Below are 18,287 nucleotides of genomic sequence, written 5' to 3'. Positions count from 1 at the left end.
TGTGAATTTTAGACTATTTTGGACTTTGTACTACATTTATATACATGTTGGAAACTATACAAACTTGTTGAATATTTAAATTAAATCTATTAAAATCCAACATTATTTGTTATTTTAATGATATTGAAACATATAAAGTTAAACTAATTAAAATGAAAAATGGTTTCTTATTTTTAATTTTAATTAGCTTTTAATGTAATATAGACATTCTAATTCTGTTAGAGTTTTTTTTTTTTTTTTTTTTTTTTTAATTCAGACTCTCACAATAAAAAATTGACTTTTCTCTTTTAAAGAATGGGCTGCTGAAGCTGTTTCAAAAGCAGAAATTTTAAGACTAATATATCAAGGGAGATTTCTCCATGGAAATGTGACTCTTGGTGGTAAGTTTAATTTTTATCTTCTTTTCTTAAATTAAGCATGAAACAGCATTTATACTGTCATAAATTTCTTTGAGTATTTTAGTCCATTTGATTGTATTGTTTTATTTATTAGTTGCATTTTATGTAATAGTGTAAGGTATATTTTTGTGTGATTAAACCTTTAGCTGCATATTATATTTGTATGTGCTTAAGTTGGCAAGTTTTCACCAACAAAGTGGTTTTCAGTAAGTTCTGAGGAAATGCATTTTTGAAGCTGTAGGAGTGATTTTTATTTATTTATTTTCCCTAAAGCTTCCAGAACACTAGCAAACATATATATGGTTGCATCAGCCAGTGATTCAATTTAGTTTCGAGTTGCCTCAGAGTAACTTCAGAAAGTAGTGCGATCCATATAGTTAGCTGAGTGAATTCTGTGTAATATATGAGTAATAATGGTAGTTTGAGATATATCTCATGTATTAAAGGAGAATTTGCCTAATCTTTGCATTCTCTATAAGGTATCCAACCTTGTGCAAAAAATAATTTTCAGTCAAGATTCCAATTTTTTTTTAACTACATTAGCTTATAGAGTACATCTTTAGCTATCATATATAACTTTTTGCTTATTGTTGGATTAACTAGAACTGAAGTTATAAGCATTTATGTGTAACTGCATAAACAGAAGCATTCTGGACCTGAAGTAGGTGTTTAAATGGACATATCTATTTAGTAACTTTATTTTTCATCAGGGATTTCTTAAATTAGAAACCTTTATATTAATTTTAGATATTTTGTAATACATTTTTAGAATCAAATTGGCAACAGTTTTATCCCCTTAATTTCGTATTAGTTCGGCAACAAGCTAATGTTTAAGTTCTGATGTTTACAAAGTTGATTGCATTCTTGCTTGAGGATTTTGTAAATTGTTGACCTATTTCTTTATAATTTGTGTAAAACTAAGTTTTATTTTATCTGCTTAACATTCGTAATGGCCAAATAGATATTTAAATGTTCTAAAAAGAGGAAGTTTTGTCGTAATAAGTACATAAAAAATGTTAGTTAACAAATGTGAAGCAAACACACTCTCTAATAATACTAAGCTCTCAGATTAGATGCAAGTAATGAAATGACTGACAGTCATTTTATTGATATTTTAATTTTAATGACTATTTTTTCCTTACTTTGCTGCCAGGTTTCAGTTGTGAAAAAAGTCTTGATTTAGTTTAATTTCATACTTTTCATTGACTTGCAAAGAATGCAGTTTTAAGAAACATTTTCATCTTCTAAAAAAAAGTGAGGGTAATGTATATTAAAACCAGATTTCTGTTTGGTATGAGGATAATTAGAAAAGGTATACTGCAGTGAAAAGATTTTGCCCAGTGTTAAATTTACGAGTGCTCTCACAAAATACATTGTACAGTACAAAGTATGTAATCCAGACTCATCGGGACTTTGGCGATTCTGGATTAGGGTTTTTTCCGAATTATAGATCATCAATTTAAATCTAGTAAGATGGCATGCAGAAATTATACAATTAAAAATATGAAACCATAATTTATGAAATAAAGAGCAATTATGATCTAAAGGTTATCAAAATTTACAACAAAAAAAAGCGTAATACTTATTTTTTTACTTTATCAAACATTTCTTTTAATGTAACTTTCTTCACAATCAAAAGCGTGCATGGGTAAACGCTTTACTGGCTTTACGCGCATGCATAGCGGACACGCGTCCGGATTCCAGACTTTGTACTGTATAAACGACTTCATGAAAACCTTTTTAGTGATGTTGCTTCTGTGTCAAATGATTCTATGCTGAAAACTACTGATGATATCGAAAAGATGTGTGAAGTTAAGTGTTCTTCTAAAAATCTGATTGAGTGGGATGTATCTGTAAACGGAACGTAGCAACGGGAAGGATATTAATTGTTGCTTTTTCAATTAACATAGACGAAGTGCTTGATTTGCAGATCCTATCATAATTTTGTACCATTCACAAAGTGGAGCATAATTGTTCTGCAATGAAAACTTGTAAATAAACAAAATGTAAAGCTGAGTACAAGTGTTCTGCAAATTATAAATAATGAACTTTGGATACCCACGTAGTTAGTGCTTACCACTTGAATGATCTACTAAATTAAGGAAGCTGAAGTATACTGAGTGTTTTGGAAATGGGGATTCTAAGAGGTTTTTAACTGTGAAAGATATATACAATAAGTATTCTGTCAAGAAATGGGAATGCATTGGGCATGCACAGAAAGGAGTTGGTAATAAACTGTAAAAAGTAAAAAGTTCCACTCCTGGATTGATAGGAAAAGTTAAATTGACTGATTCTTTTATTGATAAACTACAGAATTATCACAGCATTGCAATTAGGAGTAATGTTGGAACTTGGTTGAGATGTAGCAGGCTGTAATAGTTGCATTGTTCCATTGTAGCTCTTCTTCTTCAAAGCCGATATATTGTCAGTGTCCTGTATCAACAAGTTGATGCAAGTAATCAGCATGCAAATGCTGAAAAAAAAAAATTCAACCATAACACTTTTCATATACCAGCATATATTTTAAATTCAATTAAACCTATATATATGGAGTTATGTTAACAAGAGTTGTTAAAAAAAGTGCATAAATGCAAAACTCAAAATGCTAATGAATGTTTTAAGGCCATTTTATGGCTAGTTGTTCCAAAAGAAACATTTATAAACTTACAAACATTAATATTTGGAGTGAATTGGTTGTTATTTTTGTGACTAATCTTGTTTGTTTGAATTGGAACAAGCCCACAAAATTCATCTTGGCAAGGAGTAGAAGATTATGCCTGTCACTGGCAAGAGCCTTAAACATCATATAGGTAACAGTACAGTTTTGCCTAGTTTCACCCTAATTTTGAGGGAGAGCATCTCGAGGGTAGATACGAAGATCTCCCGCCTCTCTTTCCATACCACCAGACCACATGAGAAAACTTTTGGCTCACCATATATTTAGAGTGACCCCATGCTGCAAAGAGTACATTTACAAACATCCATGCCTTCTGAATTCGAACCTGTGCCCTTCGGTATGACTATCAGAGTCAATAACCACTATACTGTTTGGGCAGCAAATGTATTATTTAATGATGGAGATATGGATTTGCTTCCGGTATTTTCAAAATTAGATATGTGTCCTGGGTTTTACACTGAGCAGGGGTTTTGAAAATTTGATAAAGTATGAAATTACGACTCTTGGCGGCATTCCACGAGTTGTGCAAAAACAAAAAACAAAAAAAAAAAAAAAAAAATATGTGCATGAAAAAAGTGTGATGTATGTGAGAAAAAGCTAGATGTCACTTAAAAAGCAGGGGAATTTTAATTTTTATAATTTTTTTTTCACTAAAATTGTTTTATGAAGACTTGTTTTCTGAAAAATGCAATTTTTTAAATATTGCCAATGGTTAGCAGTGATAACTCAACATTTTATGAATAAAATAAAATGATACTTTGTATATATATTTCACGTAGTCTGATGCTTGCTCTGAAGTGGAAGATTTTTAGAAATATTAATTGCAAGTTTGGTTATTACTTTATAAATTTTGAATGTGATAATAAAATATCCAATAAATACAATATATTTTGACGTATCTGAAGAATATATGGATATTTTTCAGTTATTTGACTTGCATACAAATCAAGTGTATTTTAATATAATGGAAAACTTTTACTTAAGTAATTTAATCCAAAAGCAAAATTTAATTATTTAAATTTCCATGTTATTTAGCATACGCAATCACGCATAGCTTGTACATGCTATGTTATAGCAATGCTGATGTTGTTTTTGAGCCATAACTTGCCAGCAAATTTAAGAAAATTGAGCAGTAGAAATTTCACACACTTAAACGTCGTTCACAAAAATTGGAAAGTTTAAATGAAATCAGCTGTGATTGTTGATGACAGTGCAAGCGCATTCACTAAACTCTGTGTAACAGTAATATTCCCACACTCCACGACGAAGCAAGAAAAAAATCGCATAACTCCGAATAGAGGAAATAAGACGCATCCCATTTTTTAGACCTATTTTCAAAGGGGAAAAGTAGTCTTATATTCCAGCAAATACAGTAATTAGTGGTTGAAGGATTATGTACAAAAGCTTCCTCTTTGATAATCTTTAGAAACTATATAGGTCCGGTGAGCATATTAGCCATATGTCTCTATGTAGCAACATTAAGATACAGTAGAAAGGCTTCCATAATGACTTGTCTGCTAGATTAGTTTACTCTTGTATTGCAGCAAATTACCATAAGAGGCCTGAATTGATGGCAGTAAGAGGCACATTGTATTCCTTTTATTTTTATTTGTGGAATCAGAGTATATTATTTCAGTTTGTTTTATCCATTTCATAGAAACGCTGTAAACTCTGTATTTTTCCATGATATTTAACAATTAATTATTCTTCCATTAAGTGAATATGGAAATCCAGAATTCCATATACTTAAATACAGATGATATCCAAAAAGCATATCAAAAGACATTATTTTTTAAAATTTTATCTCAAATTATAATTATTTTTAAATATGTTTTATTAAAGTATGTTATATTTGTCACAAAGGGGCATAAATATTTCTTATACAGTTTTGCTTGCATATTCATTGGTAAATATGCTTCAGAAGTTGCAGTGGGTAAGGGAAATTATGTATGGATGATAGCTAAGGCTCTCTGTTATGCAGTATTACTATAACATACGTAAATGTAATGTAAGTAGCTAATGCTAGTATGTTATGTAGTTTCAATAACATACATAATATGTAAACATAGCTAATGCATTATGCTAGTATGGCGTACATAAATAAAACTTAATAGGTAAAGTATGGGCAGTGCAACCAACATTGCAGCATTAAATAAAATAATAAAGGTATTGAAAACATTATTATGTATATCTCTTTTGTGCATTTAAAAGTAAGAACTAATAAATTTGATCCTTCAGAGGCAACAGAGTAGTGAAAATTGTTGTATCACTTAAGTCATATGGATTTTCATGGAATAGTCGAATAATACTTTCTATTGAATCATTGCTCAAACAGGGAAATTTTTATCTGAATTTCAAATTTGTCGTGATGCTCATAACCAAGATTGTCATTTGATCATAGTACTAGATGTCTTTTGGGCTCTGTGTTTCAGCATGTTACGCCCATTTGCACTTTGTACGTGTTTTGAAACTTAGGGATTACTGAGGTACTGATTTTCAAAATTTTCCTGGCCAGACCTAAACTACAGTTACCAAATCAGTAACTGTGGGAGCAAAACTGTTCACTGTCATTTTGTGTCAAAGAAGATTTTGCAAAAACATATTGTTATTTAAAACAAACATTTTGTTTCCTATAAATGCTTTCTTAGAATAATGATTATTTTTTAATAAAATTCAAATTTGACATGTCATCTATAGAAGATTTAAAATTGGTGATGTTTTTACTTTACTGTTGTTCAAAATCTTCTGTTTTGAATTAGATAATTTGTGGCATGTGTAGTGTAAAAGAGAAAATTTGAGCAGCAATGTTGAGTAACATAAAATTATATTAGTTATCCAGGAGCTTAGAATTCGGACTACCGATTTTAACAGTACATCCTGAACTCACTTGCCAGTGATTAAATAGCTGTTTGCATGGTTATTAGCATATTTCTCCATAAATAATCTTCCGTATAAATCGGACAACCCTCAACTATGCTGCTGTGGTGCATTGCCTACACCTAACTTGAAAACTATTTTTAAATTATTTTTGGTTTTTAATTTCAGATTATTTTAAATTTAAGAAATTGTTATGCATAATATTTAAGTTATTCTTCAATACAAATTATATATCTAACTTACGTTTGTGTATTTTTCTGTAGCACTACAATTGCCTCTAGGAAGAACTACTGTGATGCACTTAATTCCCCGTGAAAATTTGCCAGAACCTAATTCGCAAGGTATAGATTTAGCTCGCATTTGCAGTTGTTTTTTGAGTATTATGATATGATCAGAAATGTCTCTAAAAATTATATTGCCATATTTTTCGGCTTTACATAATAATGTAATAAGCATAATTGTATGTAATTTGGAGTTTATTTACTGTAGTCTCATTGCAAAGTATTTCTAGTTTTACTAATGTTGTATGTAATGTCTATAAAGTGATTCCCAGCCTGTGGATCATATACTCCTAGATGTGAAAATTAGGGCATTTTAAAGATATGCAAAATTATTTAATGAAAGAAGAGAACATGGTTCAGTAGTGTGAGACAAATTTATAAGTCTAAAATTGTAAAGTCAATTGAACTTAATGACGAGTCTCGGAACTAAACTCTATTATTTGGCTAAATAAATAAAATAATAAACTCTATTATTTGGCTAAATAAATAAAATAATAAACTCTATTATTTGGCTTCTTGAATTCACATCTTTTAAGTTTTGAATGTATATAAATTGAATTACCAAAAATTTTAGCATCCCTTACTATGGCTTCTCAGTATATCCAAACAGTGCAGCTATGTGACTGTCACTGAGTCAGCTAGGCTGTAATCTTTTGTGACGATATCTAAACAGATATGCTTAAATATATGCTGATGTTATTGAAGTGCATTTAGTGAGGTCTGAAAAGGGTGTCAGAAACCTTAAAAGGATTTAAATCCTTCATAGTATTATTTTATTATATACCTAATTATTCTAGGTTCTTCTTAATCTCATTAATTATGTTAAATCATTTAAATGAAATAAATTTTAAACATTAATTAATTATAAAGCAATTTTCTTAATGAAAATTTTAATGATGAAAAGCAGATTATTAAAGATGCTGAAGTAAAAAAAGGGCTGGGAAAGACTAATTTATAAATTCATCTGGTGTTAAATTTATGGTACTGTGAGACTATTAAATTACTTTAAATACTTTTAAATAATATTTTATTTCTTCTGTAAACGGCACGCTTATTGAAAAAGTTTACTCTTGCCTATCTTATATTGTGTATGTTAAGCTGCTTCTAAATTTATTTCTTTGCAAGACATACATAGTGCTATTTACTTGAAATGCATATAAATTACTTGTAAGAACTGCTACATCAAAGTTATACTGATTTTATCTATGTTTCTGTTAAATTTAAATTAATAGAAAAATACTACTTTTCCCAAATTAAAAATAAGGACATTACACAGTATATCTTGCTCATAACAAAGAGGGAAAAAGTGCACATCATTATATAATGAACCTCGTCCAGTTTTGTATTTTAAAGCCATATCATATTTATCCACTGTAAACACAATTGTCAACTTTTCTCAGAAACTTTTTTTTTCCCAGAATTAGCATGAAATTTGGTTTTCAGCTGCAACACTGTATAATAATAGTGAAAAAATTCCATTTAATTCTATATTAAACATAGATCAGCCAACTGGAAAGAAGAATCGCAAGACCTAAAGCCCGTACCCAGGGTGTGAAATGCAACGGAAAGCTTTTCCAAGAAATGTATTCCACTTGGAATGTTTTGAATAGCAAGTTTGCAGCTGCAGTATTTTACAATAATTGTAAATCGTAAAATGTTGCAAATATGAAAATCCATTAAACACTTTTACATAATTGAGTTATTCACAAAAAAAAAGTAAAGAACATGATCTAATTGCATATGCTGACTTTATATTGGCATGATATTAGTCCTTAACCCCTTAACTGCCGCGGGCGTATATATACGCCTTGCTCAGCCGATGCGTTAACTGCCCCAGATGCGCAGCCGATGCGTTAACTTTGCGAATAATTTTAGGTGTAGCAGCGCAAAGCAAATGATAGCAGTTTGGAAGGACGTATATATACGCCTGGGGCAGTTAACGCATTGGCTGAGCAAGGCGTATATATACGCCCGCGGCAGTTAAGGGGTTAATTCAGGTTCCTTCCACATGCATCCAAACATATTACAATCAGTATTTGAAATTTCACGTGTGATCCTTTTTTTTAAAATCAGATTCTCAGTTTTACTGTAATTGAGCCATACTTACTGCTGTAGCATGTAAAATAACAGTGTATTCATAACAGTTAATTCCTCAAAGAAAAATGGCTAGTTGTGACTAAATCTAAATTACGTGTAAGGATCTATTACTGGTACAAATTTGGAGAGAAACCTTTTGTACTAACAAAAGGGCTTATGTTGAGGGAATTGTAAATCACTCGCTTTTACTATATAACCGTTTATGTGTTTCAGAACTTTTTTTAATGGTTAATTAGCCTCTTTTTAATGCACGTACATCTTCAATAGATAAACTTATTAGACTGTTTTCTTTAACATGTAGATTGCTTCTTTTTTCATCATATTGGTACTGTAACCTTTAAATTCTGAGTAAAAACTTGTCAACATATACTCAGTATATTTTTATTCCAATGTTCTCAAGAAGAACGAAATTTCTATTATGAAAATTATTTCATGTACACTTTTAACCAAATAATAATGAACTCAGCATTAGTAATATATTCAAAAATAGAAATACTACATACTTTTACTCTGTGCATTAACTATTTGAGTCCGGCGCGCGCTTCATTTGTCGTATGCCAAAAATACGACTCAGCGCGGTAGCACTTCACTTGTTTTGTATCGAGAATGCGAAGACGCTGCTGTTGGTTAGTATACTTGAAAAAAGAATTATTGAAATATTCAATTGGTTTCATATCAGGAGGAGGGGCATGCTTTAGTCCAGGTACTTCAGAAAAAGTATTCGATTTGTACGAAAAAATTGTATCCACAGGTAAAAACTCATCAATAATATTGTCATCGGAGGTACTTGCGTTATTTCATCATCATCACTGCTATCACTAATAACTCGTAATCTCTTAGAACGAATGATGATGTCACTTCCACTATCTCTTTCAAGGTCATTACTATACTCATTATCACTTCTCATAACATAGTCACTTTCAAATGAATCAGAACTTGACATGGGTTATTTCGTAATTATCAGTATAACACGTGATAAAAAAGAATGAAAACTGCTATTGATATCACTACAACTGCTTTCAATAATTGCGTAAAGTATACTAACTAACAGCAGCGTCTTCGCATTCTCAATACAAAACAAGAGAAGCGCTATCTCTCTGTGCCGTATTTTTGGCATACGACAAGTGAAGCGTGATAGCACTTCACCGGACTCAAACGGTTAAATGAATACATCCTTAAATTTTGTGTTGTTATAATATTACACACTTGTTTTAAATTATTACATTATACTGTTAAAATTTAATTTAATTAAGTTTATTATAATTCTTTATATTTAAATGTAGTACATGTTTGATTACATTAAGTAAAAAAAAAAAAACTTTTTTATAGAATTATGTAGTAATCAAATTAAATTGTAATTATAAAGATTTTAAGACAGAAAATAAGTATATTATTGTGTTGAAGGACAAAGTGAACAAAAAATGGTGTAAAGGTAAAGTTAGTTTTATTTAATAATATTTGCATACTTCGAGGCATTAAATGACTGAATTTGGTTTCAATTAACATACAAGAGCTGTTCTGAAGTTTCAGGGACTGAACTACACTGCATGCCATCACAAAGGTATTCTGTATTATATTTTTCTGTTCTCAAGAAAGTCAATATACAGTTTTCATCTGTTTACTGGCTATACAAGTAAGATGAGCTGTTGTCTGTTCATGAATTATCTACTGGTGTAGCAAAATGCCACAGGATTGTTAAGAAGCTAAAAATGCTCTGTTTTTCTACAAGATTGTTGTCATAGCCACAAAATAAAGAATGCAGGATGTGTCATATTCTGTGGACCAGGCATTTCTTTAAAGAGCAGCAAATTCTTGAAAGGAAATAATCACCAATATGCACTATAATAATATATTTAGAATAAGACTGAGAGAAGACCTTATGATCTAGAAACAAAGCAGTAGTTTAGCCTATAGAAACATTGACTAACACCTTCCAAAATATTTTCAATGGGTTCCTCAAAGTCCCCCCCCCCCCGCTCCCTTGATATTTGTGGAATTGCACATACTGATTTTTAGAGAAAGAGTAAAGTGGAACTTATTATGCTGATATTTTATAAGTTCTTTTGAAAGGTGCCATTTGGAAATTTGATGAGGAGGGGACTTATTTGCTTCAAGGAAAATTGTGTCTTCTACTGGGTAGTCCTAGGCTACATCTAGCACAAAGGCAATGAAAACTGAAGAAGAAAAAATTAGTGGACAGCTTCTAGACCAATGATTCTCAACCATGTTTTGCCCCCCTTTCACCCTCTCATTGTTGTTAAGTCATTCTTCCTCCTTCCAAAACAAAAAAATACCTGTGTACATATATATATTTATATACTTGCCAACCTATGACACTCAAAAATCAGGAGATTATTTTAAGAAATCGGGAGATTTTTCACAATGTTAAAAAGTTTAAATGATGAAAATATAGTTTTTAATAATGAATTAACTTTAAATAGTAACTAATTCTTAAATGAAATCAACACAAAAATACCTTACACATAAAAAACATTTTTATTACTTGCATCGTTTAAGAAAACGAAAAAAAAAAAAAATTTTAATCAGTTTTCGTACAAATGTTATAAACAATAGCAGATTTTGCTTTCTTTAAGAAAGAAACTTCATAATTTTGTTCATAGCAATTGCCACGTAGGCCTGCTTTCGCTAATAAAAGTTTTTCTAATGTGTCATCACTAATTTTCGATCTAAATTTAGTCCTCGTTTCCGCAACAACACTGAAAATCCTCTCACACTCTGCATTAATATGGGGAAGTTCAAGATGGCCAACATAATTCTAGACAGTTTACTATATTTTAAAATTCCATCAGCATCTTTCAGTTTTCCAATTAAACTCCACTGGGTGTCAGTCCTAGCTGATTTTATAACTTCATCCAAATTTTCTAATTGTAAACTGCTGTTATGCAGCTGTTGGAAATGTTTCAATTTTTCCTTCCTTTTAGAACTCCTTTCAAGATAATAGTAAATAACAATATGTTCATCCACATTTATTGGTATAGAAGGTGCCCCTTTTTCAGCTGCTAAATTTAAGACGTGACAGGTGCACCTCATAATCTGCAAATCTGAATTTTTTTTTCCCCAAGATGCCTGCAACACCAGTCTTCAAGCCTACCAATACTGGTGCATTATCGGCACCAAGTGCTGAGCAATTATCCAGAGGGACTACATTTTCTTTTAAAGTTGTAATAATTAGCTGTGCTATAGTAAAGCCTGTCAAATGTCCTTCTAAAGTGGGGACAGAAAGTAAACTGCACTCATTTTCTGAAAACTCTGGATTAAAAAAAGAAACACTAATTGGATACAGTTTTGAATCAGTTTATTGCTTCCATCCGTAGAGAGGCAGAACGGAGCTGTTTTAATGCAATTAATAACTGAAGATTTATTTTTCAAATCCATTTCTTTAACAATTGCACCTGTTTTGGTTCTTGCACTGAGTATTTCTTAGCGATTTCACTATCGGGAAACATTTTTCTAAATAAAGCTATAGCGTGATCCGATGCATTCAGTGGCAGGTTGTGCTCCAGTAAAAAGGCAGAGAACAGATATTCTGCATCAATAACTTTTTGGTTTATTGCTTCCCAATAAAAATTAAATTTTTCGTTTTTTTCAAAACAAATCATTTTGTCCTTGTGTTTTTGTATACGTACATGTTTGAGAATATCCGCCCTTCCATCATGCAAAATCGAAAAATCGCAATAACAGGCGGTACACATCGCAAATTTATTACATTTCCTTGAGGAAATAATGGAAGGAAAGTCAACTGCATACGATTTTTGAAACGTACATGAGTATTTCACCTTTTTCGCAGGACATAAGAAAAGATGATAATTTCTAAAACTATTTTCCGAAGGCATGTGTACTCAAGACAAAATGACCGAAGTAACTAAAGAACATCCAAATAACAGCTTGCTTTGTCCTCATTGGTTAATATATGCCAGGTGACAAGCAATGGAGCACGATGCCCATTGGAGAACTGGAGAACGAAGTTTCTGGATACGTATATGCTCTCACTCACAAAGCAGAAGTTATCTAATTCACAAGGTTTTGTTTTAGATATAATCTAGAGAAAATTCAATTGCTTTCAGACGTCCAAAATCACATTTTTTTGTTCATATAAAAAAGTATTAAGCCAAATTCCATAACAATCGTGAGAAATTTTAAGAATAAGAAAAAGTCGGGAGAAATATATTGTAAATCGGGTTGGCGGGAGAGCGGTCGAAAATCGGGAGTCTCCTGCCTAAATCGCGAGAGTTGGCAACTCTGTATTTACATAAAAATTATTTGTAATGTGTTTTATAAATTAAACGGCAAAACGTATAGAAAATGTTGTCATAAACTAAAGCTGAATACTTAACAATTCAATAAAAGCTGACCTCGTTCCACTTCCTTAAACTATGAAATTCCTCCCTGGCTGAGAACCCCTTTAGTTTTTTGCTATACAGCCCATATCTGAGTTAAGAGGATCGAAGTTTGGTGTAGACCAAAAAATAAAAAGCTGCTGCATTTGCTGTTTTAACAACAGTTGTCAACATATAATCTGCAACCTGGGTCTGACAGGCTATGGCATCTTTAGAAATAGTATATAGAAATGGTGGAAGCTGCTGTTTTGAAAAGGAATCTCGCATTAAATTGCCTCATACTCCAAATGATAATTTCAATCCACCAATTTTCAGAACAATTCTTGTAGTAGTTATTTTAAGTGTGTAATATTTGTAAACTGTTCATGTAAGAAATAGTTGAAAAATATTGTAAGGTTTTCTTTAGGTGTTTAATCATTTAAAATTCAAATAACATTCAAAAGTTAGTGAATAGTCTTTAAAAATGAGATATATAACTTATATATATATATATATTTTCTATGTCAGTTTAAGTAATGCATTCTGTTCTTTTAAATTTTGTTTTGTGATTTCACAATGAGTAATGGTGTTTCCTTTTACAGATCAGCGGCATAAAAGCAAGGAAAGAAGCAGTGGTTGCTGTAGTTCAGCATGCACAATATTATAGGCTGTGCTGATGGAAAAAATAGTAATTTCACAAAATGTGTCTCAGCAACAATAATTATGGGGACGGAATTAAAACGGTATCTGTTCCTGTTCAGATTTTTCCGTAGCCTCTTTCCAAAAACAGAAGGCTGTGGTTTAGAGAACTATGGTCACGGGTTTAAACTAGTCTGTAATTAATCCAGCACTCTGTTGTCTGCTATGTGCTGCATTTATTATGTTCAGTTTCATTTTTGTAGATCAGCCTGTGCAGGTTTAATCTTTACTGGGTTTACTGCTCCTTAGTGTATGCTGATCCACATCGTTATAGTATTGGTGATCACCTTAAATTTAGAACGAAGTCCCTCCAGACAAATCAGATTAATCATAAGTGATGCATGCAATCCTGCTTTTGCTGCATTTTTAAACTCTTCAAAAGTTTTAGTCATTGGTTTTTTACTTATTATTCTTGTTTAGAGAATTATCAAAATGTGTATTTGGACGTGGTTGTACTTTTAATCCCTAGACCTTTCAGCTGTTGCAGATCATGACATGTTTGAACATTTTATTGATCTTAATCTTAAGAAAATCATTCCAGAATTATCTTAGCCTAGAACAGTTGTGGACTGGCAGTATTTGTGCAACTGATGTGTGTGTGATTATTGGACATAGGACAAAGTGCTTGTTAGTTATTTGTACATATTTTTGCTTATATGTTCCTTTAAAGACTAGCTCTGATGTTATGGAGCTGTGTATGTAGAATATATTTAAGTAAAAAAAAAAAGATACTGAAGTACTGTGGCATATGCAGTTTGAAAACAAAATGCATATACTAAAAATAATGTTATTAAAATTTTGTATTTTGGCTTTCAAAGTTGTTTTGCAAATTCTTCTTTCATCCTTTACCATTTGTTATGGTTATCAAAATATTATATATGTGTCCTATCAGACACTGAATGTAGCAGTAAATTTTGGTTAATTGAATATAAATAATCTACATTAAAAAGCTTGGTTTTATTATTGCTTAATTATATATTTTTCGTAATTGCATATGTCACCTTTCAGTATTGTTGACATATAGTGATCTGTTCATGATATATATTGTACAAATAAATACTGGAGAGTTTACTGTTGTTACATTGCCCTGAACTGCCAGATAGATTTTATGCTTATTGTGAAATCCCATGCTTCACTTGTTAGATCTGACTGGATATTAAATATTATTTTTAATTAATTTTTATTAAGGTTTGTAGGATCAAACATTTTATATGGAGCTTGTGCAAGAAACTTTTGAGTTGTAAACAATTTTATTCACAGAAGCACTGACACAGATTTGGCAAGAGCAAATAATTTCATTTTTCACAAAATGCTTTGCATTTTTTCTGCAGATTCTATGATTGCTGTGCAGTGCATGGCATAGTTCCCATAAAAAATATAATATCTTAATGATGCAATGGACTCAATGTAAAGAATTATGTAAACCATCTTGTGTCCCCAGCAGTGTAATTAGTCTGTACATATATTGTATGTTTGGATTGTAAAGTTTTGAGCCTTTGTACATAGTCTAATCTTATGCATGTGTAACTTTACTGAGCACTTTGTTAGACTTTCCTTTCCTTCCATTGTAGCCAAGAAACAGAGTTTCTGTTTGCAATACTGTTAAATAATGGAATCTAATTCTGTGTGCCATTTTAACACCTTTTATCTTAATAAAGTAAAAATTATTCACGTATTTGTGTCTGACTAACTTTATAGAAATTAGCTGTAAACTAAAAATGGAAGATTTTTAAATTTTAAGTCTTCTTTTTTTTTAACTGGGTTTTTCAAATTTAATAATGAAAATAGTTGTATACAAATTTTGAGAAAATTATAAATATTATTACATTTTACAAGTTTTTCTGAGTTGCACAGTTCAGTTTATTATGCATTAAAGGTGTTTTTAATCTAATAGTTCAAATTTAGAGAAGAGATAGACAACATCAATCTGAGCCATATTCACAAAGCATGACTGGATATGCCACTCACAAGTGACAAAAGTGAAAATGCAGCAAGAACAAAATACATAAAAGCAATGTGTAACACTTTGTTAAACAAAATTTAATAATAAGCAACTGATAGACACTGAATATGGTTTTGCAGAAGCTATTCAAAATTCCTTTCAGTGGCAAAGCCATGTGCCAAATATTACTGAGAATTTTCAAAGTTACCTGGAATTTTGTGATTATTAGTAGCAGTGTTGGCAGTTCTTACTGTTCTTGCTGTTGTGTCCAGTGCCCATTTCTTGCTGTGAGGTCAGAAATCATTCATTGGGCTTGAAGTCTGAAGTATCCCGCTCAATATTCATACAACGATGCAGTTCTCCTTACAAAGCCCCCAAGATGCAAAGCTGTAGCACTGGCATTATAGTACCACCTATTCATTTTCATTCCTGCTTTTCAATGTGAATATAATTCATACCAATGTTCTCCATCTCCCCCTCAAAGTTTGTGCACAGAGTTTCGACACACCCTGTATAAGTTCATCAAATATCAGTTGATAGAGTTGTATGTTCTAATAATTTTAATATATTGATCAAATATATAGGAAAATAACGAAAAAACTGCATGTTTTCGGAAAATGTAAGTAAATATTGACAACCACAGATATCATGTAAAGGATTTATTAGTTTAAATATGCAAGAATATATACTAATTACTTATAGAAGAATTGTTTTAAAGTGTAATTGCACATATTCGTATAGAAAAGTGGAAGACATTGACTCCATTATTCTTCCTATATCTGCCACCGACTGGCTGTTAACTTCTATGGATTAAATTTATCATTTAACGCACATTTTTAATACGCAAATGCCCATAACAGACTTTTAGGTTGGTCAGAGTTTAATAGTGATTTACTATATTTATTTATCCATAGTGTATTTTTTATTTAGACATATATAAAATGTGTTAGCTTTTTGTGACAAGATGCCAGACAAGTTAGTAAATAGCTTCTGTATAAACAATTCTAGGTATCACATTAATATTTAAAATTCATTTGCATATATTATCATGAAATGTGTAATGAAAATGTTAATAAAAGTCATCTGTTTTATTCTGTTGTTTTATCTTTTTTTTTTAATTCCACCTATACATAAAAATATTTTTGTTGAGAATATTTGTTTGCTATTCGTCATTAAAATTGCTGCACCTGGTAAAAAAGCAAATAGTAGAATTTTATTTATTTTACATATACAGTATAATGGGCAGAAGACGTAATTAAATTTGCAGGCAGTTTGGGATGTACAGTATGCATAATTCAGTACACAGAACTGTCACCGTTGCCATCAACAGTGGCTGAAATCCAACTGAGCATCGAGTTGAACTGAGCTTGGATGACAGATAATGGAATTGCATACGACTTCAACTCTATGCCAGAGTTCATTAATCTTAGTGGCTGGCAGCTGGTGGCATCCCAATCTTCCAGCAAGTCACAATCTGATATTCTGAATGGGTGAGAGATCTGGATAACTTGCTGGCCAAGGGAACAGTCAAACCCCATTACATTTATAGAAGGGTGTGGACAGCATGCAATCATGCATTACTTTGTTAAAAGGTAGGGTCTCGGAGGCCTCGAAGATAGGGCACAGCCACAGGCCTTAACACATCAAAAATGTAACAGTGACTGTCTACATTACTTGCTATGCAAATAAGGGGTGACTGGAATGTATACCCAATAGCATTTCATACCAGCCTGCCAAATGCTGGGCCCATATGATGATGAATTTAGGCTGTGATGGTCAATATTCTTTGGTGTCTCCAGACATGTGTATGCCCATCATGATGCTGAAGGCAGAATTGGGATACATTTGAAAAAAGTGTCATTGTTGTGTCCAGTGTCTTTATTTATCACACCACTGCAGATGCATCTGTCTCTGCTGCACCACCATGAGAAGCCACAACAGTGGTTATTGTGCTAAAGGTCTGTGATGCTGCAGACATCATTGCATTATCCATGCAGTACCTGGCATCCTGTGCACAACCAAGTGGCTCACTCAGGATACATACTGGTGTCTGTACGGTCCCACAAGACCGAGAGGACAATGTGTCCATTCTGTCAGGTGTTAATGGTCAAGAGCTTCTAAAATCTTGCTGCATGGCACTCAGTATGGCCCTTCTGGACCCATACATTCACCTGGTAGTCAGAGGATCCCAACACAAGCAGCAGTACTGAGGAACGATACATTACAGTCTCCATAGGCTATAAACCCTTCTGCTATGAAATTCAGACATGTTATGTAGGAGTTCCTCCTTCTTACATGAGGTAATAACAACCAATATTCAAATGCAATTTCTAAATGAGAAACCTGCTGTGCAATCTTCTCAATTACACATAATATAGGTGACATTACTCGTATCTGTTTTGTGTGCATATGCTGGAATGCTAATCATTTGCATATCCTAGCAGTATCTTTCATGCCAGTTTGACTTTTTTAGTATAACAACCTCATGGTATAGCAATTTTAATGGCTAGTAGTGTATTTTATTTTTTCTGGTAAATATTTGTTAAGGTACTAAGAAATTTCAAAATATTTTATCGTTGTATAAACTGAAGTTATTTGGTTTTTTTCCAATACCAAATTAGTTTTCTTCTGATTTAAGTAAAGAAGTATAGTTATATGTCTGATTAGGTATAGAGTTACGTGTTTGATAAATGACTTAAATTTACCTGTATGGAAATATGAAATATGATTACATCATAAAAGCACCAATGAAGAAGAAAATAAAATAGTGATTGTAATATAAATGGATGCATTTGTTGTTAATACCATACAGGAGAAAACTTTTACTAAAATCATAAATGAGGTATATATATAAATCACATTAATTATATGATAATATGCATCTAATAATTTCATTGCAGCCTGAAACTATATTGAAAAACTCGCATTTTTACATTTGTACACTGCACAAGGGGCTGGAGTAACCAATACTATAAACAC

General features: G+C 31.7%; 1 protein-coding gene across 1 annotated transcript in view; it reads left to right on the top strand.

The window, feature by feature from the left end:
• LOC118204742 (ubiquitin-like protein 3) overlaps positions 1-16,399 on the top strand; it is a 108,284-nt gene extending 91,885 nt beyond the window's left edge. The window contains exons 3-5 of the mRNA XM_085816459.1: positions 294-380; positions 6,216-6,293; positions 13,270-16,399. Of these exons, the coding sequence (XP_085672585.1) occupies positions 294-380; positions 6,216-6,293; positions 13,270-13,334 (230 nt within the window). The 3' untranslated portion in view covers positions 13,335-16,399. The remainder of the gene's footprint in view (positions 1-293; positions 381-6,215; positions 6,294-13,269) is intronic.
• Positions 16,400-18,287: the final 1,888 nt, after the last annotated feature.

Source organism: Stegodyphus dumicola, chromosome 5 (genome assembly GCF_044657685.1).
Source record: "Stegodyphus dumicola isolate Sdum_Otavi_A_Nest chromosome 5, ASM4465768v1".
Taxonomy (NCBI): domain Eukaryota; kingdom Metazoa; phylum Arthropoda; class Arachnida; order Araneae; family Eresidae; genus Stegodyphus; species Stegodyphus dumicola.
Note: the sequence above shows the minus strand (reverse complement) of the source record. Positions and strands in the feature narration are given on the sequence as shown.